Genomic DNA, 12,143 nt, shown 5'->3' with positions numbered 1-12,143 from the left:
CCTTCTCTTCCTCTGCCTGATCCCACCCCCTTCCCCACTGTCTCTTTCCTCCCAGCCCACCTCTTGCCCTGCCCTGTCTGCACAGGCACTTATGCTTGTACAGGAAATAGGCAGGCACTAGGACCCAGGAGGCAGCATGCAGCTGCCAAGGCAGAAACCTGGAGAGCAGCTGCTCCATGTGCAGAGGGTGGGATAGGGAGGCACAGTGTGGGAAGGACAGAGCCCCCTTTCCCCTGCCCTCCTATGGCAGCTCCGAGCTTGCAGAAATGGGGGCATGAAATGACACATGACCCCATGTAACTCTCCCCACCTCGCCTCTTTTGGGGGGGCAATGCCCTCCCTATCCCCCGACCCCCACTGATGCTCTTCCTTGCAAAGAATAATTTATCTTTCTGAGGCTCCTCGGATAAGTTGTTCACTGAACATAACAGTCATTTCCTTGGTTTGGTAGAGCTCGTTGGGTAATACAATGTCATGCATGAGCACTTACGAGGAGTAGTTTGTAAAGACGCAATGGACCATTACTGTAGCAAAACAATTCAAAATGACTTGATTAACTTTATGGCAAGGAAGGTGCTTCATACCATATTGATGCAGCTCAGCAAAGCGAAGTTCTCCGCTGTAATAATGGACTGCACTCCCAGTGGTCACAGTGAAAGATGCCATTTACAGTAAGATTTGTTGACGACGATGGTGGCTGTATCCAAGTAAAGGAACACTGCATCTATTTCCGGTCTGTGGCTGACTCTACTGGAAAAGGCCTAACAGAACTATTTATGAATGTTTTGAATGAGAATAAAATAAGATGAGATTGCACCCTCAGCAAGTTTGTGGATGACACTAAGCTGGGGGGAGAGGTAGATATGCTGGAGGGTAGGGATAGGGTCCAGAGTGACCTAGACAAATTGGAGGATTGGGCCAAAAGAAACCTGATGACAAAGACAAGTGTAGAGTCTTGCACTTAGGACGGAAGAATCCCATGCACTGCTACAGTCCGTGGACCGACTGGCTAAGAGGCGGTTCTGCAGAAAAGGACCTAGGGGTTACAGTGGACGAGAAGCTGGATATGAGTCAACAGTGTGCCCTTGTTGCCAAGAAGGCTAATGGCATATTGGGCTGCATTAGTAGGAGCATTGTGAACAGATCGAGGGACGTGATCATTCCCCTCTATTCAGCACTGGTCAGGCCACATCTGGAGTATTGCATCCAGTTTTGAGCCCTCCACTACAGAAAGGATGTCAAATTGGAGAGAGTCCAGCAGAGGGCAACAAAAATGATTAGGGGTTGAAGCACATGACTTACGGGGAGAGGCTGAAGGAACTGGGCTTATTTAGTCTGCAGAAGAGAAGAGTGAGGGGGGATTTGATAGTAGCCTTCAGCTACCTGAAGGGGGGTTCCAAAGAGGATGGATCTAGACTGTTCTCAGTGGTAGCAGTTGACAGAAAAAGGAGCAATGGTCTCAAGTTGCAGTGGGGGAAGTATACGTTGAATATTAGGAAACACTATTTCACTAGGAGGGTGGTGAAGCACTGGACTGGTTACCTAAGGAGGTGGTGGAATCTCCATCCTTAGAGGTTTTTAAGGTCAGGCTTGACAAAGCCCTGGCTGGGATGATTTAGTTGGTGTTGGTCCTGCTTTGAGCAGGGGGTTGGACTAGATGACCTCCTGAGGTCTCTTCCAACCCTACTTCTTATATTCTAAGAAGCTTCAGGATGCTGTGGCCACAGCTATGACAATGGCACGAACATGAAAGGAAGAGAAAATGGTGTCCATGAAAGATCCTTGTGCTGAATCCAAGGGCTTTCTTCATTGCCTTGTGGCTGCCATTCCCTCAGCCTGTTATGTCAGATGCAGTGTCGTCATCTTTACATTCAGTATCTCTCTTTGGAGTACTGCAAAGGATATACGTTTGGTTTTCAGCATCAACTATAGGTGGATCCTACAGACAATGTTATGAATCTGACGGTGAAGCTGCTAAGTGACACTCGCTGGGAGAGTTGCATTGACAGCGAGAGGCAGTGAGTACCAAGTGATTGATTCACATTCCTGATGGAACTGGCGCAGTCGGGTAAAGCAAGACAGAATGCAGCATGAGGTGCAAGCCTGGGCAAACCAGATCACTGACTTCAATGTCTGGTCTCAGTTGTGTTTGGCACGAATATCCTGTTTCCAGCAAACATTGTAGGCCACGGCATTAGAATCTCAATCATGGACATTGCATCGCAACTACTTTGATAAAAAGTGCCTTGATTTTGCTGTGGTCTAAAGAGACACGGATTTGCAGATGCCATCATTGCTGCCAAAGAAATGAGCAGAAACTTGAGTTGAGCTCTCTTAAAGGAAACTTGTATTCACCGGAGAAAGAGACAGTTTGGTTACAAGGTAGAGATTGAAGGATGGGATCTGCTCAGAAGAAAAAATTCAACGGGGAGTTGATTTGCTCACTCATTGAACACTTGTTGAGTCCAAATGAAGAGAAGGTTTGGACAACTGAAGCACCATGACAAGATCTGGGTTGGGGGGGGAGGTTTGTATGACGCTTAATAACCCTGCTGGCGGCAGGAAAATACTCTGAACATATTGTACGCTGACATCGCTCCACCATACCTGACACAGGGGGAATACTTGCACTATCAATGACAAACTCTCTATGTGTGCAAGTTCCTCCTCTATCTTGTGTGTTCCTGGCGCTTCTTGGAGATTCTGCTCACCTCAGTGATCTTTCCACAGTTCTGGGTCGAATCCTCCTGTGTCTGATCAGGTTGGAGGTTGGACCGAGCCCGCCCTCTATCCGGATTTCAGCCGGGCCCTGTTGATTGCAGCGTTATAGTAAAACTATACTCCGTGTAACGGCTGCAGTGCAGCACAACTCCCTGGGCTACTTCCCCATGGCCTCCTCGCAAACACCTACTTTATCTCACCACAGGATCTTCCTCCTATGTCTGATAATGCTTTGTCTCCTAAATCCTCCAGCAGTACACTCTCTCACTCTCACTTGCCTTCTTGTCTCTCTCTGTTCCTCACTCGCCACCTTATCTTCTGGCTCTCCCTCCGCTGACTGGGGTGAGCTCTTTTTAAAACCAGGTGCCCTGATTAGCCTGCCCTGATTGGCTGCAGGTGTTCTAATTAAAGTAGCTATATCCACTGCCTTCTAGAAAGGTCTTAATTGGCTCCAGGTGCCTTGATTAACCTGGAGCAACTGCCATTTGGTTACCATCGTCCTAGGGATTTGTTTAGCCTGGGGCTAACATACCTGTTTCTCAGTACTTTACTGTAGCCATCTGGCCTTGCCCCATCACATATGTCAAATTGGACAACATCCATAACATTTTACCACTTGGGAAGTGCTCTCCACTCCAACTTCTCCAATTCATTCATGATGTAGAGCTAAAAGACTCTTTTACTAATGTGTGGATAGCTTTGAGGAGTCTGTTCATGCTGCTGGTCACAGTTATGAGTGGTGAGTGCAGCTTTTCAAAGCTCAGGCTCATTAAAACATATCTTCAATTGATGATGGCCAATGAGAGATTGACATTGCTTGTTTTATCCCTTGAAAATACCATTGGCCAGTCTTTGGATCTCTCTGACGTTGTGCTTCAGTTTCCAAGGGCAAAAGCGAGAAAAGCGACTGTTTGAACCAAAGAACTAGGGTTAACATTGACAAAGAGTCCTGTGGCACTTTATAGACTAACAGACGTATTGAACCATAAGCTTTCGTGGGTGAATACCCACTTCGTCAGACACATGCCATAAGACTCTTTGTCACTTTTTAGAGATCCAGACTAACACGGCTACCCCTCTGATACTAGGGTTAACATTCTAACCGTGTCAACTACTGTAACACTATTTAATACAGGTCCACCCAATATCAGTGCACAGTTCAATTTCTTGATGTTAGTACATTTCAGTTATTCTTAAAATTAAAAAGTTTCTATAAGTTTAGAGGAAACAATTTTGTTTATTTGCCTATATATCGCATGAATAAATACAGATTTTACAGATCCTAGTGTGCAAATTTATTGTCTTATATGACGGGGATAAGTCATGCATACACATTGTGCCTCAAAGTTGTGAAATAGTCTACAAATGCAATAAAATATAAGGTATTCAGAAGTTTAACAAATGCGGGGTGGGGGGTGGGGGGCTGAAGATGCTCTTCTCCTGTGGTAACATTTGGTCTAGTGCCATCCCTTCCAGGGCCACCTGCATCCCCCATCTCACTGTCCACCTGCCAGTATTACCCAGATCCCGCATGCCCACCCTGCTGCCTGGACACGCCCGTCCCTGACCTGCTGCATGTACTTCCAGGCCAAGGGTGCCTATGAGAAGGTGGGGGAAGCCACCGAGACGGCGCTGACCTGCCTGGTGGAGAAGATGAATGTTTTCAACACAGATGTGCGGAGCCTGTCCAAGGTGGAGCGCGCCAATGCCTGCAACTCTGTAAGTGTTCATCTGCTAGGACCTTTGCCCCAGATACCACCCCACTGCCCCCTCCAAGACCCCCAATGTCCCCTCTCCACCATGCCAATGCCTACAGCTCTGAGCATTTGTCCCCCTACTACCCATGCCTGCCCCCCCCACCTGGCCCAGCAGGAGACGTGTTGTGCTGGGCTCCCCAGGGGAACACACTCTCCTGGTGTGGTCTCATTTTCCCTATGGTCCCTGAGTCAGGGAGGAGGAGCTGCCCTGAGCTCCATGTCCATTGCTTTTTGGGAGGTCACTGCTCCCCCATTAGCCCCTGTTCTGCCCCTCCAGGTGATTAAGCAGCTAATGAAGAAGGAGTTCACCCTGGAGTTCTCCCGTGACAGGAAGTCCATGTCCGTATACTGCTCCCCCGCCAAGGCCTCCCGCGCAGCTGTCAGCAACAAGATGTTCATCAAGGTCAGTGCCAGGCTCTCATACCTTGGGTATCCCCCAGTTGCCTCTTCTCATTACCATGGTAACTAGGGTGCCTGGGTAACCCCAGCCGCCTCCTTTCATTCCCACGGTAACCAGGGTGCCCCAGCTATCTCCCCAGACACCTCCTCTCATTCCCATGTTAACCAGGGTGCCCAGTGTCACAGAGCTATGGTGGGTTGGATGCTCTGTCTTTTATCCAAACCCTTTTGGAATGCCCCTGTTATTTATTAGGCTAGGCCTAGCTTGTCAGCAGGGGGAGCCACGTGGCCCCACAATTCTGAGAAGGGGCCTCTGAGCACCAGCTTCCCTGTGTCTCCCGGTGAGCTCCTGCCAGTGGAGAACTGAGTTGTCCAGTGCGGCCCGTTCCGAAAGCTCCATCTGTCTGGGCCTGTCCTGTTCTCGCTCTGTCCGGCTGTCTCGTGCTCTGTCTGGCCATCTCTCGCTCTGGCCCCACCTCACTCTGTCCATCCTTGTCTATCTGTCTATCCATCTCTCTCGCTCTCTCTTGCTCATGTTCTTGCTCCCAAAGGGTGCCCCTGAGGGGGTTATCGACCGTTGTAACTATGTCCGAGTGGGCACCACCCGTGTCCCCCTCGCACCCCTGGTGAAAGACAAGATCTTGACCGTCATCAAGGAGTGGGGGACGGGGCGGGACACACTGCGCTGCCTGGCCCTGGCCACGCGTGACACCCCCCCCAGGAGAGAGGACATGGTGCTGGAGGACTCCACCAAGTTTGTTGAGTATGAGGTCAGGTTCGGGCCTCCCCCCCAGAGTCTGGTGGGGAAGTGGTTGGGGGGGTCAGGTGGGGCTTGTTTGGGGGAGGGTTTGGGGAGATGGAAGCAGGGGTTGGTTGGGGGCTGGGAGTGGGGTGACTGGGGGTTGTTTGGAGAGTAGTTTGGGGAATGGGGGAGGGGTGGTTGGGGAGAGCACTGCAACTCCATGAGTGACTGAGGGGTGTGAGAAGGCTAGGGGAAGGGCAGTGCTAGGAAGGGAGCTCTCTATGTATAACATGGGAACTGAGGAGTAAATTTTAGTGTGAGAGGCTGGTATGTCCTGGGAAACCCATGGGAGTAGAGCTTGGGAGCAGGGACTCCTGGGTTCTATCCCTGGCTCTGGGATGGGAGTGGGGTCTAGTGGTTGGGGGGGGGCGCTGGGAGTCAAGATTCCTGGATTCTATTCCTGACCCTGCCACAGGCTCTCTGTGCCTCTGTTTCCCCCTTTTGAGTGGGGTGGGGTGAAGTCTGGATCACTCCTACGTGCAAAGTACTGGGACGTGCCAGGGGACAGGTGTCCCTGGGCAAAGGCCAGGGGTACAGTCCCCACGCTGTGTCTCTGGCAGGGGTGCGGGGGCCTGGGGCTCCTCAGGCCAGGAGGGGAGCAGGCATTGCGCAGCATCTTGCATCGTCCTTCACCATGACCTTTCTGTGCGGAGGCCTGGCCCAGACCCGCTCGGAATTCAGTCTTGAAGGATTCAGTGTTGGCTCCCGAAGAGGCAGCATCTCAAGTGTCGGCAGCTGGGCCAGGGCTGTGGGTGGAAGGAGGGAGCCAGGGCTAGGGAGTGGAAAGAGGGAGGCCCAGGGCTGCGTCTGGCAGGTGTTAAAGGATGGGAGACCTTGGCTGGGTAGGCAGTGGAGGGACGAGGAACCCCTCCCCCCAGTGATTCTCCCCTCATGTGGCTCCATCAGCCGTCCTCCCATGTCCCCTTGATCTTGATATGTACTGGGGGGGTGGGGTGGCGACAGCTGGGACCCCCTGTCCCCTGCATGAGTGCAAGAGGCTTGTAAACTGATCTCAATCTCACTGGGCCTTGGATGAAACCTGAGTGGGCACAGTTGGGCCCAGCCTGGGCAAGGCTGTAGCACCCCTGTTGTATAACTGGGGAGGGGGAGGAGAGAGCTGGTATCTGTGCACCCCCCCCTCCCAGCCTACACCACCTTCCCCTCACCCATCAAGCCATTGCGCCTTTCCCCTCCCCTTCTCTCAGCCATGCCGCCTTCCCTTTCCCTCCCTCAAAGCCATGCCAGCCTTCCCTCCCCCAACCATGCCAGCCCTCCCCTCCCCAGCCACACCAGCCTGGAACCCTCCCCTCCCCACGCCTCCAACCTTTCCCAGACAGGCCTGCCCAAGGGTTCCCCCACAGGCCTGGTGGGGCGTTGGGCTGAGCCAGAACAGACTGGGCTGTAACCTGCACCCCTCTGCCTACCCAAGCGGCTCCCTGTGCTGTGGCCAGTGACTAACACGCCTCACTGCATGCCAGGCGTGGGCACGTCCCTGCCACGCTGGGCGCAGGGGCACCGTCCGAGCAGGTGGGCACGTCTTCTGCCATGCTCTGGCTCAATGGGGACTCGCTGGGCAGAGCTCATGGAGAAGCAAGAGCTGCAGCCAGGGGTTCAGTCCAATGAGGTGGTGAGGCTGCGTGGCCGACCCTGGAGGGAGAGGGAGAACCTCAGGGGTTTGACACACTGAAGGGGGCCCCCTAGAACTGCTGCAAAAGCTGAGCGTCCACACTGTCCTGGGATCTGGGACACCTTTGCCCCCCTCCCCCATCGAACACACAGCTCTGCCTTTCTTTCTGTCTCTTCACTCTCCCTCCTCCCCCACAGTATCTTTCTCACAGCTGCCCTGGGCCTTCCAGACAGCCTGATCCCCGTGCACTGCTGTGGGTGAACCTGGTGGACTGATGGGCTCCCGGCACTGCCTGGCTTCACCCCCCAGATCTGGACATCATGGACAAGCCGCCCCGCAGCCCCAGGAGCCTCATCAGTGGCTTGGCTCTTTTTCCGTACATGGCCATTGGCCGGTAAAGTCCTCCCACCCTTCTCCTGCAAACCCCATCCATTTGTGTGCACTCACACTTCCCCCTCTGCTCATGCTCACAGGGCTACGTTGGAGCTGCTACAGTGGGTGCTGCTGCCTTTGGTGGTTCCTCATATTGCAGAGGATGGTCCTGGTGTCTCCTATCACCAAGGCTGGTGAGAGCTGGCGCCCAGTGCAGACTGGGGGGCCTTGTGGCTGTGTTGTTGTGTTGTGTGTGGGCGAGGGCTCAGCTGGACGCTTCTCCCCAGGACATCAATGCTGCGTCCAATGCCCCAGCATGGAGCTGGGGGCCTGTGCTGAGTGTGTGTATGTGGGGCTCAGCTGGACACTCCCCCAGCTGTAGTGACTGGCCCCAATGCCCCAGCACGAGCTGGGGGGCCTAGTGCTGTTGTGTGTGTGTGGCGGGGGGGTGCTCAGCTGGATGCTCTCCCCAACTGTCAGTGCTGGCCCCAGCGCAGAGCTGGGGGGCATGTGCTTGGGGGCAGGGGATTCTGTGTCCCTATGCGAGGGGCTGTGCGGGAAGGAGTTGGCTGGCAGGCACTGTGCTGGCTGCATTTTGACCGCCACCTTCCCCCCAGTCCCATTTCATGCAGTGCACAGAGGACAAACGTGGACTTCGAGGGGCTGGATTGTGAAGTGTTTGTTCGCCTGTTGCCTGACCATGGCCTTATCTGTGCTGGTCACCATTAGAGATTGCAACCCCTCCAACAGGCAAGGACCCCTCCCCGCGTCCCCCCCCCCGGCCAGCCTGCCACCCACTCACTCTTTTGCCGCTCTCTCTGCACCAGCCTGTCTGCAGAACCAGTCCCTGGTGCGATTTGCCGCCCTGGTGTAACATTTCTTGGCGCTTGAGCTCCATACTGCCTGTCCATGTCCCTTGCACTTTCGTCATCCTCTACATCGATTCCCCTGCCCGTAAGTGTGGCCCTGCCGAGGTGCTGTGCCAGTGCATGTGCAGGTGGTGGCGGGGCAGGGTTACTCTCACCCACTAGTGATAGATAGGTCCATCTGCTCCTTCCCCACCGCGAAGCCCTTGCTCCCCAGGGCTGTGGCATTCCCCCGTTCCCCAGGCTCATGTGCCCCTGCTTGTTTCTCCCAGACCTCCCTACCCCTTGCTTCCCCCCAAGATGATCTTCAAACTGACACCTGCGACCTGACGCACTGGCTCATGGTGCTGAAGAATCTCGTTCCCGTCATTCCTCCCCTGGATTGAGGTGTGAAATTTATCGCCCGGACTACCTGGAAGGTAGGCTGCTCCTGCCATGGGCAGGCCTGGTTATCTGGAGCCTTCCCAGCAGGATTCACCGCTGGAGCCGGGACATGAATTTGTTGCAGATTGCCAGTCCTGCCCAATGGGGCACAGTACTTCCCCCTAGCTCCAGTTTGGCACCAGGGTGTCACCCCCTTCTCTGTCCTCCATCCCTTCCATACTGCTAACCCTGAACTCAGCTCACCTGCCATGTAACCAGACCCGTGAGAGCAGTCCAAACGGGCCCAAGAACAGGCCAGCCCACAAGAGAGCAGCTGGCACCAGCGCCAGCTTTACTGCCCTGGGGGCTAGAGCATGGGGCTGGAACTCCGGATCGATCCTGATGGTCTAAAATCACAGCTTGAGAAGTGGATAAGTTGGTTGCGAAGCTGAAACTACAATAGAAAAGCCTGAGCTGTGGGTGTGGGTGTGGACTACCAATAGGTCTGAGGATAAGCTCAGCTCCACTGGATTCTCGTTCCTTCAGTTCTGGGCCGCGGTAGGCGACGTACTACAATTTAAGCGATGTAGGGGGACTGGTAGAGCCAGGTCCCAGGATCTAGTACCAAGAAATATAGAGGATAGCGCAGTAGGAGCTCTATCATAGTGAGTTAGCATGCAATTCGACACAGTCATAGGAAGTGAAGGACTCCTGTCATGCTATCCTCTTCCTGTATGCTGAGATTGGAGCCAGCCAAGTGGGCCTTGACTCGGCATAAAGGAGGTGTATGAAAAGGTCCTATTAGGCCGAGCCATCATGGAAAGGACTGAGTCTCGGAGGCGGTCTGAAGCCGAGAGCTCACTGCGTGGCGTCTCCCAGCTGATATGGAAAAGTAAGAGGGTAATGAGAAAGCAGAAAAGTCGTGTCACAGTCGTAGATGCTAAGCAGTACATGATGTCAAGGGACTTGTTGTTTTTTACCCCAGTGATGTCTGCACGAACTGATGTACTAGCTCATGCCCTTTCCTCTGGAGTATTGTCTTATCAATCAGTCTCAGAGTAACTATGGACCAAGTGTACTGCAGGCTAGTAAGACGAGCATTACCCCTAGCTAGCTCTGATGTGGCTGACTCCTGTTTGTGGTGCTTGCATCAGCCCCATGCCCTCGTGATGTGTGTTTCACCTTCCATTCTATAGAGATCCCTGAATTATGGTTGCAAGGAGTCTATCCTGCCAACCTAAAGCACATATCTCTCTCCAGCGAGCGACAGACTCCTTCCCCTAAAATATCATCTCCTTTATTACTCTGTTCTACTCCTTCCCCTAGTGATGAATGACTTATAATCTCCTTTCATCCTACTACACTCTCTTGATCCGTTTTTCTTCAATTGTTTCCAGCTCAATAATCCTCCACTAGTACGAGATATTATCGCCATGTAACTCTTTATTGTTCTCTTCTTTTCTTAGACTAATTTGCACATCTCATCTATCTCTCCTCACAACGTCTGTTACTGGCCATGGCTAACAAGAACACTCTGAAAATTAAGGTTAATAACTAAAGTGTGAAGTCCGGTGTAAGTCAATGAGATAGTCAAGCACATTAACCCCCATATGGTTGCTCTCATCAGATAAATGGAGCCTCTAGACATGTCTCAACTAGAGACCTTACAGTGTGCACAAGCTGTACCATTAGCTGCACCACTGTAGATCTCCCATGTAGCTGCTCTATGCTGACGGAGAGAGCTTCTGTTGAGTAATTAAACACCACATGAGTCATCTCCACGAATAGACTTCTAATGGTTCTATGTGTCAAGGTATAACATGTCATGCAGGTTCCCCCCGCCCACACTGCTTGTGACAATATATGAACAAAAAAAGTACTTAGTGTGAATGCCTGAGTTTTCTGCTATCTTTATACTCCCTCAGTTCTTGTTAAGGGGTGAACAGCATGCACATGAAAGTGCTGGCTGTAAACTCCCTGGGACATGAATTAAAAGTTCCTTCAATTCTCCTCAATTCATAGTCTCTTCAAACAGTGATTTGCCCTAACATTCCTATGTGTTCCCTGTAGAAAACCATGGAATCTTGAGGAACAAGACTGATGTGGTTCTGTGTACAGGGGTGAATCCTGGGACATCCATCTCTTTGTAGTCTAGATGGAATTTTGGAGAGATGATATGGAGCAGATCCTCACAGCTACCTACCTTTGGGTTTCATTCACGTGCAAGTGTCATTGGGGTTTAGAATTTGTCTAGAGCACCTCTGGTGCCAAGAGATGTTTCTAACTAACGCACAATGTTTCTGTGCTTCAGCCAGTCTATTTTTCTTGGCATTAATGTAATGGTTCAGATACATGATCATGACTGTATTAGAGACAATTTCGAATCACACAAAATCGTATCTTTAGATTTGTCATTCCACAGTAAGATGCAAATAGTGTTGAAAACATTGTATAGTTAGAGTCGATTATATGTATTCATTAATCCTCCTGCTCCCTTTTTTTTAGAAACAGAACTATAGAGCAAAATCAAAATCAAATTAACGACAATGCCCTCCCCCAAATTAACTGCCATGTTAAACAACAACCCAAAAATAGAAACCAAAAAAGGATTTAGGCTCCATATTTATTATTAAATATTGGAGACCCATATTAGATAGCTTATCTTTGCTGCTTTATGAACACCCACACTGGTACAATAACAGATTTGCTCATTTTAGAGCAGTGTCCAGTGCCAGATCTCCTTATGGATAAGAATGCACTTTCTCTCCTAATGGGTAATCAGACTTTGATACGTCAGAGTGAACAACACGGGACTTGGCCCTGATCTGCAGAAAACAACTAGTCAACATGTTCATTTTATGGCAGGAGTTTACACCACAATCCTCATTGAACATATGATGCAACATGCCTCCACACACGTGGAGACCAACTCAAGTTCATGGCTCTTAAGGCAGAAGTCATTTGAGGACTGGTGGCTAGTACTCTGTAGAAATCAGCTTTAAGATCTAGCTGTCCAGAACGGCTTAACATCCCAGTGATCACCTCTAATTAATAATTGGGCGTCCTCTGAGTCATGTCTTCTACTCGGAATCATACCAAGAACGCGTATCAATCTTGACAGTGTCCAGGTTCAATCATTTGCATTACAATCCTACAATGAGTTATCAGGCTCAAATCAGGGGAGATAGATGCAGGGCTATTCATTAGCCCAATGTCCCCACAGAACCCTCTCCCAA

General features: G+C 51.4%; 1 protein-coding gene across 1 annotated transcript in view; it reads left to right on the top strand.

The window, feature by feature from the left end:
• Nucleotides 1–12,143, top strand: part of ATP2A1 (ATPase sarcoplasmic/endoplasmic reticulum Ca2+ transporting 1) — a 40,511-nt gene that overhangs the window by 17,666 nt on the left and 10,702 nt on the right. Inside the window, exons 12-16 of the mRNA XM_075064665.1 lie at nt 4,309–4,440; nt 4,756–4,881; nt 5,429–5,790; nt 7,780–7,872; nt 8,571–8,652. Coding sequence (XP_074920766.1) covers nt 4,309–4,440; nt 4,756–4,881; nt 5,429–5,790; nt 7,780–7,872; nt 8,571–8,652 — 795 coding nt within the window. The remainder of the gene's footprint in view (nt 1–4,308; nt 4,441–4,755; nt 4,882–5,428; nt 5,791–7,779; nt 7,873–8,570; nt 8,653–12,143) is intronic.

This window comes from Chelonoidis abingdonii, chromosome 4, assembly GCF_003597395.2.
Source record: "Chelonoidis abingdonii isolate Lonesome George chromosome 4, CheloAbing_2.0, whole genome shotgun sequence".
Taxonomy (NCBI): Eukaryota; Metazoa; Chordata; order Testudines; family Testudinidae; genus Chelonoidis; species Chelonoidis abingdonii.
This window is presented reverse-complemented; position numbering and strand designations above follow the sequence as displayed.